At 34.9% G+C, this 14,404-nt stretch overlaps 1 protein-coding gene across 5 annotated transcripts in view; it reads left to right on the top strand.

The window, feature by feature from the left end:
* Window positions 1-14,040, top strand: part of Gria4 (glutamate ionotropic receptor AMPA type subunit 4) — a 454,905-nt gene extending 440,865 nt beyond the window's left edge. Inside the window, exons 14-16 of one of the 5 annotated variants that reach the window (XM_087560749.1) lie at window positions 5,693-5,807; window positions 8,488-8,622; window positions 11,320-14,040. In XM_087560749.1, the coding sequence (XP_087416875.1) occupies window positions 5,693-5,807; window positions 8,488-8,622; window positions 11,320-11,484 (415 nt within the window). In that variant the 3' untranslated portion in view covers window positions 11,485-14,040. 5 annotated transcript variants of the gene reach the window in all.
* Window positions 14,041-14,404: the final 364 nt, after the last annotated feature.

The following is a 14,404-nucleotide window of genomic DNA, read 5'->3' as shown; positions in this document are numbered from 1 at the left end:
TTGACATTCTTAGAAGCAAAGGAATTCAAAATGCAATTATTTTACTATTACTAAAAAATACAAGTTTACTACAGTTTTCCAAAAATAAAAAAATCAGTTATCATACACTGAGCAAACTGTAAATGTCCAGCAGCACGTACTGCAGCCTGAGTCCATTTGAATGAGTTGCAGTTGCCTTTCATTTGGACTGCTGTGTACGATGCTGTCAGCAAAATGAGAGGTTTATTTAGCACCTGTGAGAAGCTTACAAAAAAGCTAAGTCCTCGTTCCTTCTAACATTTTAACAGCTCTACAGTTTCTTACAAAATATGTTTTATCGTTTCAAGAAATGCTGTTAACCTCGCAGTTTTAAAACTGAATGAACAAGGCCTCTTGGACAAATTGAAAAACAAATGGTGGTACGACAAAGGAGAATGTGGCAGCGGGGGAGGTGACTCCAAGGTTAGCCTCAATGTCACCAAGAGCGGGTAAACAGTATGTCAAGTAATAGGTGCATCTGCTGGGAGACTTATGGTAAACTCACCCAAAGATGGGTTGTCAGTCAAACCCCTTTACAAACTCAAGTATGCAATTACTGTCAAAGCAAAAATATTTGCAACTATTACTAGTTTGGTGACATGCTCACAAGCTCAATGGCAGTAAATGTGGGAAGCTCTGGCTATACTGGACTGGGGCTTGTGAAGCTGGAAAGAATAAAGTCTCTGAGAATGTAAAGACAGGAGAGAAGAAAAGGGTGAAGTTTATTTGTCTTCTGCATTAATGTTTGGCCAGACTTCTGTCAAATATCTCCAATTAACAGCAAAAACATGACTCCACCTTGATTGGTCTAGAGTTCCAACCAGAAAACTTTTACAGACAAAGAATTACAGTATAACAAAGCAAAGATAGATGCATGGTTTATATAAAGCTTTTCGTTAACGGATGAATTGGAAAATTATAAGACTACAAAGTAAGTCATCTTTGTCTTCACCTCACACATACATAATTCCTGCTTCATCTGTTTTTTTTCTAACGTCTAATTAATTTCTTCAAAAAAATAAGGTATATAATTAAGAGATATTCTAATTTGTGACCTCGAAGAACATCTCCCCTACTTCTCTCTCTATCTCTCTCTATATAACACTATTGTCTATATCTGTACCTGTGTTTACAGATAAAAAAAACAATAAAATAGGAAAATTCTGATTGAGAAAATACATTCAACTCATTAAAAACATAATCAAAACTTTAAATTATACTTTTAAAATCATATGGCTGGGCTATAATGGATTTGTAATTTCAAGGAATATAGCTGTAGAGATATCTGCAGCTCTTCTCACCCTGATCCTAGTCTTAAAAAAATAATCTCTCAAATTAAGTTCATTAATATTTTCCTATAATAACCAGCCCTAATATAGAAGGGGAAAGGGTAAATATTTTGCCATCATTCCATGCACTATCTCTCTTAATCCTCTCTCTGTTCTCTGATCCTAAATAATTGATAAAGAAAGCACAAAGTGCAAGCAGCATCCAGGAGGGCTCTGAACACTTCATAACAACAGATGGCAGTTATGTGGCAGAGAAGGGGAACAGAGTAAGAGATTGAGAAGGTAAGAACCAGGCAGATCAGATTATGAGAAAAGATGAGAACAGTAAGAAGCCATGTTTGCTTTCTTTGTAATAACCTGCTCTTGGAAGAACCAATGTAACCCCTCAAAACTTAATCTAGCCTCCAGAAAGCTAACATAGTCTCCCAACAACTCAAAGACTTCTTAAAGGACCCTCCACGCTAGTGCAGTCACATTGAGGTTTTAAGCCTCAAATGAGCTTGAGGGAGCAAACCACACTTATATTAGAGGATTAGCTCAAAGTGTAATGAATAAATTAATTTTATATTTTAAACTCAAACTTCCCTAGATTTTCTAATGGTTTCCATAATCATATACAGAAACCAAGTATTCCTGTGTGAAAATTAGAAATGTCCAAAAATGTTCTATATTAGCACCAGAAAACTTAAAATGTATATGTTGGGCCTACAGAGATGTGTCAGCAGTTAAGAGCTCTGGCTGCTCTTCCAGAGGACTAGGGTTCAATTCCCAGCACCCACATGGCAGCTCACAAGTATCTGTAACCATCAGTTCCAGAGGATTTGGCAGGCAAAACATCAGTGCACATAAGATAAATAAATAAACATTTATATGTCATGAAATCAGAAATTACTGTTTGAATATTTTATAATGACAAGCCTTCAGACAGTATAGAGATGCTCTATGTTTTATAAATATAATTATCAATCCAATTTTAGGGTAAGAAAAAGATTGTCTACAGAAAAACAAGCAAAACAGAAATATGTGTATGTTAGGAAAATATACACAACAATAATAATTATGACTTTATAAAATGAGGGATTCAACAACTGGGTCAGTGTGAACTCAAGAGACTGATGATGTATCACAGAGCTGAGTAAGCTTGCATGGTCTGATAGTAAACCTAACTTTAAGTCTAACTTGATTAGTCCTAAAAGCAAACCTTTTATTCCTTTGCTGTATATAGCATAGTTTTCATAAAGATGAACTAGGAAATTATGTTCTAAACTACTATTTTAGGTATTGCCAGAGAACTTTCCAAAATGTTAAAAAAAACTTAACATAAAATAATCACTTAAAATGAAATTATAGTATGTTCTGTTTTCCCCTGGGAGTTTAAGTTCCATATTCATGCAAGGTTTATCACCAAAAAATAACGATGTTTCAATGTAAATGTTAATAACACCCTACTATGAATTCATGAGAAAAGGTAATATTTATCACCCTGAACTAACAAAGGTCAGAGTAAATTACCAAGAAGTGCTTATGCATTTAAAATTCACTCTGTATCTTCCGCAAATAACTACTCTTCTTTTGAATATTACCTCTTATATACTATTTTACTTGATCTTCAAAAGAGATAAAATAAGAAATCAAAGTGCTAAATGGAAGAAAGCAGCAAGCTCCAAAGCATCAGTTCAAGGGTATAAACTGCAGATATAAAATAAATAGATTGACAGATGATAAATAGATAGATAGATAGATAGATAGATAGATAGATAGATAGATAGATAGATAGATAGATAGATAGATAGATAGACCAAATCCAGAGAGGTCTTCACACAACCCATCCAAAATATAACTGATTTGGTTTTGAGGCAGCTTGGCTGTCACAGACTATAGCTACACCCATTCCCAACACTGAAGTTCTGACTACAGTAACCTTCAGCCATAAAAATTTAACAAGAGTTGTTAAGAGAAGGGATTTTTATCTTCCAGGGAAAATGGCAGATGAGAAATCATAGGCAAACAAAATCTTGTTTAAAAATCCTTTGCCTGTACTAATATTATTGTAAAATTATTTTTAATCCTTATGAAAATTTATACCCATCCTAATGAGTGGGTGAAATTATAAACACATTTAGTGACAAGGGCCCAGTAGAAATATGGATTGCAGTGTGTAAAACTTTTTGTACAAGCCAATATGTGTTGAGGTTCTAAATCTTGACTTTAAGATTTTTGACAAGGCCTACACCTATTATCATGGTACTAATAACAGCTCTATAATGAGTACCTTTTCTATTTTGTTTGCTTTAGTGTCCTACATACAAATATCCCTATACACATGAATGTGAGTGTTCATAAAAATCACTTAATGGACACAATCCTTAGAATACTTATTCCTGGAAATTGTATTCCAGCACATAATTCCTCAGTTTTGATTTGACATTTGGTTGAAATCAGTTGATGCTTGATTTTAATAAGTTTTATACCTATAAGACACTTATTCTCTGATACTAAAACCTTGGAAATGAATGAAAACTAAGAGACAGTCATAGAAAAAATTATACACAAGCAGAAAAGCTGTGATAGAAAAGAAACTGCTTACTCACCCGTAGCTTGGAAAGGGTTCTCCTAGGACCACATCCCTTCCTCCATGTGTACACTTCCTCTGGTTGAATATTAGTTATAGTTAGTAATAAATATCTGATGTCTGAATTGCCAATTTAACCTCACTCTCTAAAACCAAACTACTTGTGTGAATGGCAGAAGAGGCAAAGAAGCAGGGGAAGAGAGAAAGAGGATAAAGAAAAAGCTGACATGCAGAAGGGAGAGAAAAAGTGACAACAGTCGCCATCTAACCCACAAATGCTGCTATTAACTCCCCTAGAAGGAAGCTAAAAGAGACTACTTTCATATCTGACATCTGGTTTTTTCTTATATCTGAATACTCTTTTTCTCAGTCCAACACATTCAAAAATGCATTATAGTACTGTAATATGTCTATCACGTGCGGCGTGTTTTTTAGGCTTTGGAATGTCAACCTGAGGGTCTAAACATTTTTTTAAATATTAGTTATGGTAGCACCAAGGCAGTAGAGTTGCCACACATTAAAGACTCTCCCAGGAAATACAAATCTCAACACAGTCAAATCCTATACAGTATTAATTCCAAGAAGAAAACTGATCTTCTATATAATCCTCTAACTACTTTAATTGTGAGTCAGTTATTATTCTGGTAAGTACTGTTTTAGGAAGAGAATGAATTGCAGGCCCTTATTATCACTGAGTTGAGAGGACTGAGCTGACTATGAGGAGCCTAAGTGTGCATACAAGTAGATGGGTATAAACGATGAGGCCTAGATCCACTGAGGTCATTTCATTACTGCTAATAAGCCTACTCTAAAATACAAGTTTTAATAGAGGTTTAAATTATTGCAGATTTTCAACCACTAAACAGCTAAAACTTCAGGACCAGAGCAAAAACTGATTATTTCTTAAATGGAGTAATAAACCTACATCATCGTAAAATTTTATGACACTGGTTCAAAAGTATGTGAACTAACATTAGGGGGTAATTAATCTCATTTTAAATCTATACAAGCAATTTTAAATAAAATTTCTGAGTCGTTGGTGTATTTTTAAGTACAGAAGCTATGAAGCCAGACTATCACAATTCCAGATTTGGATAATGCCCAGATATTTAGTTGTTGAGTTAAGCCCTCTTTATCTTAGAATTTTTATTATCATTAATATATTTGTAATAATTTAAAAATTTAGACAGATGATTGCTTACGTTGATGTCATTTAGACTCAATGCTGCAATTCAGAAGGAAAATACAAGCATATGCTTATACTTTAAAATAGCAATTTGCATACTTATATTGTAAAGACCTTTACTACCTAAACTGGGGCTTCGTCAGCAACACAGGAGATACCCTTCTCCTTGTATGAAACGTGCTATGGAGTCTATTCATTGACATATACCATCCACATATTCATAGGAAGAAAGTAAAAGCTCACTAACTAGACTGTAGTGTATGGGGCGCAGTTTGTTGCCATCTCTACTCATTTTGAAGAAAGTAAGCGGTTCCTGGACTCTGCTGTCACAGGTATATGGGGGTAAATTACAACTGTTCATGAAATCCAACCAGGCCAATAGTTTTGGATTCACAGTAATTGCATACATTTTTATTTAAAAATCCTCCCTAGCAGCATGTGCCTGTTACATAAAGCGATGGAGCAGGCCCCAGTTTTATGTCTGATTCTAAACCTGGGCCTACAGTTAAGACATAGTACCTACTGTGGCCTTTGCTCCTTCACTTTGCCATGCGATTCTAATGTAGTTTTACTTGAATAACATAAAATAACATATATAATGTTATTTATGTTATTTTCCACGTGAAGAACTCCTGTAAACCTTGCCGTTTTGAAACTCAGTGAGGCAGGCGTCTTAGACAAGCTGAAAAACAAATGGTGGTACGATAAAGGTGAATGTGGACCCAAGGACTCGGGAAGCAAGGTCAGTCGGTGCAGTTCGGGGCTCTTCTTGAATGTGAAACAAACAGTAACGGGGAGCAATTATCTAAACTTAATGAAACTTTTAAACACTGAACTTTTCTGTCTACATTATTTAGAACTTAATACCATAAATTTCAACCCAGGCTCTATCCATAGGCAATAAAACTGCTTCCCTGTAATAAAGATTTAAGATAAACTAAAATTAACTTGAATATATATATGTAGATAGATAGATAGATAGATAGATTAGATATAGATATATATAGATATAGATAGATATATATAGATAGATATATAGATAGATATAAAATAAGATTCACACTTATTTACCACTAATCTTTGTCAGGTTTCTTTTTGCATAAAGAGAACATAAATATGTATTTTTAAAGTTGGTTCTCAAAACAGGAAATGGGAAATTGATCATCAATTATGGGCAAGGTCAATATATTAAATAAATAACACTCTGTTATATCACTACACTGTCAAGTATTCTGGGTTACTTAAAATTTCTGTTTTAACAGACCAATACAATAGACTTCCAGATCCATTCTCTCAATATAAATTATTTCAAAAATCAGTATTAACAGTGCATTTCCACAAGTTCTAAGATCCTTTGTCCATGTACTTATCTTTAGAGATTTGCTTATTTTTGGTTTGCATGCATGTTTATTTGCATGCATGTATGTTTCTGCATTCTCAGATGCCAGAGGCAGGTATTGGATGCCCTAGAACTGGATTTACAAACAGCTGTTAGCTGTATTTGTATGCTGGAAATCCAACCCATGTCCTCTGGAAAATGCTCTTAACCACTGACCATCTCCTCATTCCCTGATTGTGAAATCCTTACAAGAAAGGCAGAAACGTATAGGCTGAGTTTATGAAGTACAAAGTTACATCCTTATTATCTTTGGAAAAAAATCAATTTTATCACTGATTAAGCATAACTATAGAATATATTTAAAGAGGCCAGATGACGCATGCATATAAGCCATAATTGAAGAGTTTTGAATTTTTTTTGAAATTTTTGTACATCATATTCTAGAAGGAATGCAAATAGGTAGCCATTCTAAGACATTGAAATGAGTGACTGACTACATTTTGGAAGTTTCTATTAATTCTAAGAAACAAAGTCAGATTAAAAGCTCATTTTTCAGAACTTACACCTATTTAATCATACTTTCTGCCTTTTAACAAGAGTGGCATAAGACAAGCTTGGCAATATAATGAACTGTCACCTTGTGTCCTGCTGTAAAATACGATAAATGTACATAATCAAAACCAACTTACCTTAAAATAACATGACCAAGCCAACAAATGCATATGTAGATATTTGTATCACTTAAATTAAAATTTCCTAATATAACAGCAGAAGAAATTGAACCAGATTTTGTATTGAAGGCATTCTTGGATATATGATGGCTACAGAACATTCTTCAGGTCATCCTAAGTCCTTTTACAATAATGATATATACATACATATATATGTGTGTATGTATGTAAAACACATTAATAGTTTATTGAAATTCTTTTTACTTATTGTCACAGTTTCATATCTCCTAATCATCTGCCTGTCTGTTTCTACATCTAAAAATGAGGGAATACTATAGTGAGGATCTGAACTAAAATATACATAAAATATTAACTATTAAGCATTTTAAGTGGCAATGAAAAATTTAATTCATAAAAATAAGTATAAATCTAACCTTACATAAATAAATTGTTTCTAAATTAGGATATATTTCATTAAAATTTATTTTTAAAAAGCTGGAAGTGGTGACATATGTTGGTAATGCTAGAACCTGTGATATCGAGGCATGAGGATCAGAATTAAAGTTTCTTAAGCTGCAGAGCTTACCAACCTAGACTACATGAGACGCGGTCTCAAAACGAAAACATTAAATTAAATTAAAATTTTAAAGTAATATAATACTTCCTGTATATTATAATGCATATTGTATTTTTATTACATATACATATTACATATATGTATTTTATTACATAAACATATAGTGTATTACATATACTATTGCTAAGTAGTATATAAAATTCAAAATTAATATTGTTTAGTGTGTTTATGGATAAACTGGAAGAATAAATAATGCATGCCCTGGTGCCTTATTATTTATATATACCTGATAAGTTAATGATGAATAGTTTGATACTGATAATTTAAAGACCCTTAGTTCTATAAAGTTATGAAATGTGGGATGATAAGTATTCAAAAGAAATATTAAATACTAAAATGACCTTTTAAACAATGTAAAGCCCAAAGATTCTCTTTTCCATATTCTAAGCATGAAATTTTCAAAATCTAAAACAAGTTTTCTTATGTCTCCCTACATATATATATATACACATACATATATGTATATATATATATATATGTATTCTTACTTATGGCTAACTATAGTGCTTTTTATTGCGTATTTAGTAACAATAAAATGTTTGGATTTTATTGAATGTAATCCTATGTATTTATTGATAATTATCATAATTTTCTTCTCCCAAGAGCAATAAGCTTTATATTTACTTTTATAAACCTGCATTAGTGACTTGATGCCTGTAAATAATTCTCAGCTAAATTAAGGATTTATGTTAATTAACTATTTGGACTTTATGTGTCCCTTCCCTTTTGGATGTGTCATTCTGATAGTTAACTGCCTTGTCTTTATCCTTTCTAGGACAAGACGAGTGCCTTGAGCCTGAGCAACGTAGCAGGCGTCTTCTACATTCTGGTTGGCGGCCTGGGCTTGGCAATGCTGGTGGCTTTGATAGAGTTCTGTTACAAGTCCAGGGCAGAGGCGAAGAGAATGAAGGTGGCAAAGAGTGCACAGACTTTTAACCCAACTTCCTCGCAGAATACCCACAATTTAGCAACCTATAGAGAAGGTTACAACGTATATGGAACCGAAAGTATTAAGATTTAGGGGTAGGACTTAGGCCTACGCCAGAGAGCGGGGGATGCATCCTGTGAACGTGGTGTTGTGACCTGTCTGTCCTGTGGTGGTATTGCTTGCTTCTCATTAGAGCTTTCTATTTTTGACATTTTCAGTGCACAGTGGTTCTGTTTTCTGTTGGCTGCAGATGTTCTGTTTGAAACTTTATGTTGCCAATAGATATCTGCATTGCAATGGTCAGAAACATTAAAACATATTAGGGTTGCTCCCCAAAATAATGTAAACAGCATGATTTCCCTAAAATTGAGTGAATTTGAAATTAGATCTAACCTTTCCTAAACAGAGACAGGATAAGTTGCTATGCAACTCATACATGCTAAGAATATAAGAACAAAACCTATTTTAAATGATCAAAAACCTAGGGACATTCCCATTTTTGGTAAAGTAGCAATGTTTTCTAAAGAAATAATGCATATAAAAAAATCCAACCCATTTTAAGCATAAATTTTAGCTCACCATTTCATCTGTATTCCATTCCTATTCATCTTTCTATATCTAAACGTATCACTCTCTGTTGCTTTTTCATCTAAGAGTAATCCTAAAGGCAGACCAGTAGACAGAAGTGACTCCTTTAAGGCTAAATGTGAGCTTTTAAAAATTGCATTTTAAATATAGACAAAGCATTCATTATCATCTAATTCTTACTTTGAAGTCAGTGGCATTCAGAGTTAATAAAAACAATTTGTACCTACAGCGAAGCCTTGAGATAAAACACTTTTTATTTTACTATCAAGCTGATATGTATTTCCCCTTTTTAAAAGTTTATAAAGACTGACATCCTGTTCATGGCTAAAATCCTAGAATTTGGAAGGCTGAGATAAGAAGATTGCAGCAAATTTTTGGCTATCTTGAGCTTTATGGTGAGCTGTAGGCTAACCTCAACTATGGACAGAGAGTTTCTTAAAAGAAAACAGAAAAGAAAGAAAAGAAGAGGCTTTAAGAACTATAATTAATGGTTCTTAAGTTAGATAGTATCTAAGTCAACAAAATCTGCAAAATCAAAACCAGATCCTTTACTACATAGAAGATCTACTTGGCTAGAGACCAGAGTGATGGTTCAGATGTTAAGCATCAACATTCAGTTACCAGCACCTAGATCAAATGGCTCACAGACATCTGTGGGTACACACACACACACACACACACACACACACACACACACACACACACTGGGGGGGAAAGAAATGCAGACAGACACAGAGACAGATACACATACAGATACACAGAGAAATACATGCACACACAACTAATAGCAAATCAAGGTAATTTTCAAAAATCAGATTTTGATTTCAAGGTACTAATGGAAGCTAAGCAATTAAGTGTGCCATTTCCCCCTAAAGTTCCCATTATATGCAAAATTATTCTAAACATAAAAGTGATTGATATTTCTATAAAAATCCTATAAAGCCCTATCCTAAGTCCTCACTATGAAAACAGGTATTCATTTGGACTACTGTTAGATGTCCCTTTTATTTTAATTATAGTTAATAACGTCACACAATTTGAGTTGTTATCATCAGAGTGAATGACTTTAAATAGTTTTACTCCAACAGCTTTTAGCACCATAATGAATTTCATTACCATGTGCATATCAAACCTGAAATAGAATTTCCTAAAAAATTAGATAAAATTTTGTTCACAATAAACACATACATTATATGCAAGAAAGTGGAAGTCCTAGTCACTACACAGCTTAGAGAACATCTCCTTTACCTCCGTTTCCTCTTCTTAACCCTGGTATTTATTTGCTAGGAAGGATTTGAAGGCAGTAAATACACAGTACTCGGATATACGTGATCACAGAGCCTCCTTCTCTTCTACATAGTGTTACCTTCTCGTATCTGAGGAGTTAGGAAATAAAGACTTAGTGAACATTCAGAGGCCAGCCACCTTTCCTTCAGCGCAAGACCACCTGTGACCATTCCATTCCATGCATTGTCAAATATGCCTACCTATGATGCACCTTATTGAAACATAAATGTGAGCCTTGATTCCTAACAGGCATAGAGTGAACTATATGTCACTAACTGTGCCGTTCTGAGTCATGTCTGTAATTTGTGTGAATGATTGAAAGTGTGTGGATAGGTCTGTGTGAGGAAAACAGGAAGTTAATATATATGTGGTTTAGCAATTTTTCATGATTTAAGAAACCATTCTTTGCATCATAAAGAAAACGCCTAACAAGAAAATACCATAATTTATAGAATGTCCATCTAACACAAGAAAAGTTTTAAGCTTCCTTGAAAGTATTAGGGTGTAGAGATCAGCAAGTGAAAAGAATTCCTATCCAGATTTGCCCCCCCCAATAAAACAGATTTTATGATTTTACAAATATCTTTTAACTATGTAGAACCTAAAACTTTATGCTGATTGATTCTTCTCCAGCTGTATCTGAGCTCTTTTTTAAAAAGCAATTTGCTATGACCAAAAAGCACAGGAGAAAAATGCAGATGTCTAGTTATCAGTATTTTGGTGTTTGATGTGCCACGTTTTGTTGAAGCAACAGAAATATCATAACACCTGGCATCCTCTCTGTTTCCTTTTCATGCAACCCAGCTGACTTTTTCCGAAGCCATAAGAAACAAAGCCAGGTTATCCATCACTGGGAGTGTGGGAGAAAACGGCCGTGTGCTGACCCCTGACTGCCCCAAGGCCGTACACACAGGAACTGCAATTAGACAAAGTTCGGGATTGGCTGTCATTGCATCGGACCTACCATAAAAACCAAAAAAATAATTGAGTGCCTTAATCAAACTGTGTTGGTGACTGACTGAAACGCAGCCCTGAGGGAAAGGCCAAGAGTGGGTCTTGACTAAATCCATCCTTTGGCTTGAGAGCAGGAAGAGCATACTGAGTGCCGGACAGAACCAGTGCATGATTTCAGCACGGAAATGCAGACTCGGATTTTTTTTTATCAGGAAAACTCACAATTTAGTTTTTTTGGGGATAGAGGGTGGGGGATAGCTGGGATAGGTGTATTAACAGCAACAAATTTCACATGAGCGCACTTAAAACTAATCAGACTGGTCAGTTAGTGCATTAAACTGTGAAGTTCTTTCTCAGAAAGGTCTTAGTCACTACAGCAACAGATTCAACAGTTACTAGAGGTCAAGGAACCTTCTACCTGTGTCTCCAGAACACCCATTTAGTCGATGGCATAATCTGCAGCTGAAACAAGCAGTCACTAAGATGTGATAAGAAAATAATAAATATGTAAATCCTGTGAAAAAAACAACAAAATTTAAAGAAAGTATTTACAGTTACTTTGGAAATAAAACAATACTGAAACATGCTTGCTTTTTAACTGAAGTAAATCCAGTAGAGGACAACACAATTGTTTTTTCTAACCATCTTAGGGAACAATACATTGCAATAATTGATAATAATGCCATCACTGTAATAAACTTTAGAGACTTTTTTTTAATGTAAAAGTTGTTTGTCACCTTGTTTCCTGTAACCTTCACTCTGTCACACAAGTTGGCTCATAGGTTGTGTTTGTCTATCAGAAACAACAACAAAAAAAATGAAGAAAATGTTGGCATGAAGTCATCCATCTGCAACGTAGAATTTAAAAGACTACGGGTCATTCATGTTATCAATATAATTTATAATCCTGTTCTGTGTACAAAATTGTGGTTTTGTACCCACCCAAAAGAATAAAACAACAGTTTTTCTTACAGTACCTATCCACAGAGCTTAACTTTTTTCCGTATGATTATTTGAGAAACTCTGAGACTCCTTGAGGGATTATAGAAATCAAGGGATAGGCCATATAAAAATGTAGCTAGTTTTTATTATTTCTGCATACTTTTTCTAGATATTGGGCTCATGGGTTAACAGACTAAGTTGTCAAAAGTAGAGTCCTTGAGTCTGGGGAATGAACCACTATTCTAATACAAACACACCCTGCATGGAAATTTTACTTGACTCTATGTTGCAGTAAATAATTCAGTGTCTCTTGGGCATTTTCCCTCATTCCCATACTAAATTCTTTGAAGACACTGATAACAGTTTGGGGTAAACTACAGTTGAAAAACTCAATCCTTATTTCTACCCAGTAATTGTGAATAAAATTATACCATGCTCATTTTTAAGAAAACAAAACCCTTATGGTTCAAAAGGTCTGCTTCATTTGAAATGAATGAATTCAATGATACAGATGAAAAAAATCACAGATTGAGGGATCTTTGTAGAAAGCACAAATTAGGATGTTTCCCAAAGTGTGGCCTTAAAGGAAGAGTTGAGTTTTTACAGGAAATGGTGCTGGTAAGTTCCTAGGGGTGAGCAGCACACAAAGATGCTCCTTTTTTCAGTGTCATATGTGCAAGGCTTGTGCAGAAAGTTGGCCTGGTGAGGGTACAGGGTGTCAGAAGTTTGGAGGATTGGTTTCCTTCCCTCAATGCTTACAATCCCTATTCAATATCTGTGTGTCACTACAATGTAATCCTTATAACACATGTATGCACTGTCCCTTGGGAAAGGTTACTGTGTTGTTGAGTAATGATTCATTTCACAACCTAGGCTCCTCCCTGGTGTGCCGTCTCTTCTTCTTCTTCTTCTTCTTCTTCTTCTTCTTCTTCTTCTTCTTCTTCTTCTTCTTCTTCTTCTTCTTCTTCTTCTTCTTCTTCTTCTTCCTCCTCCTCCTCCTCCTCCTCCTCCTCCTCCTCCTCCTTCTTCTTCTTCTTCTTCTTCTTCTTCTTCTTCTTCTTCTTCTTCTTCTTCTCCTTCTCCTCCTTCTCCTTCTCCTTCTCCTTCTCCTTTCTTCTTCTTCTTCTTCTTCTTCTTCTTCTTCTTCTTCTTCTTCTTCTTCTTCTTCTTCTTCTTCTTCTTCTTCTCCTACTTCTTCTCCTACTTCTTCTCCCTCTCCCTCCCCCTCCCCCTCCTTCTCTCACTCCTACCTAAGCTCTCAGCCAGCAAATGGACCTCCACAGCACACAGAACACAGAATCTACCATCTCTTCAGTCTGTAGATCTCTGTCTTTACCTGTCACACATCCTTCAGCCCCGAAATTGAATTTTATGTGTACTGGGAAGATCTCCATGATTATCCACCACCCCTGCCCATGACACTGAGTTATGTGCCATTCTTAATGTTTCTTACCCATCATGGCACTCATCCTACTGCATTGTAATTACTTGTGTATGTGTCTGTAAACTACTAGACTGTCAGCTCCTTGAGGGCAGGGACTGTGTCTATCTTGTTCACAGTTGTACCCCCCAGCACCCAGCACAGTGCCTGGCATATTGTAGGTGCTTAATAAATATTTGTTGAATGAAGAGTGAGTTGAGTTGATTTAATTAAGTTGAAGCAAAAAAAAACCATATTTTCCCTCTTAACAGCCCTGGAGTGTAAGTTAGGTGTAGAATAGGCTAAAATGAAACTGAAGGCTGACTGATATTTTCAGTTACACTAAGGAAAATAGCCAAAAAGAAACACCCATGGAGATTTAATAAATTTTATTTTTCTTTTTTTAAAAAATAGTATATTTTATTTGGCATATTATAAAGGGCAGTGGACCTGGAAGTAGCAAGGGTACTACGTGCAGCAATTCAATACACTCTCTAGATTCGCAGGGTCCCTGTTTACCTATAACTGTGGTACAATTGACTAGGTGAGAAAATTGTCAAGAAAATTCAGTAT

Source organism: Rattus norvegicus, chromosome 8, assembly GCF_021556685.1.
Source record: "Rattus norvegicus strain SHRSP/BbbUtx chromosome 8, alternate assembly SHRSP_T2T, whole genome shotgun sequence".
Classification (NCBI taxonomy): domain Eukaryota; kingdom Metazoa; phylum Chordata; class Mammalia; order Rodentia; family Muridae; genus Rattus; species Rattus norvegicus.
The sequence above is the reverse complement of the archived record's forward strand: the minus strand, read 5'-3'. Positions and strand labels throughout refer to the sequence as shown.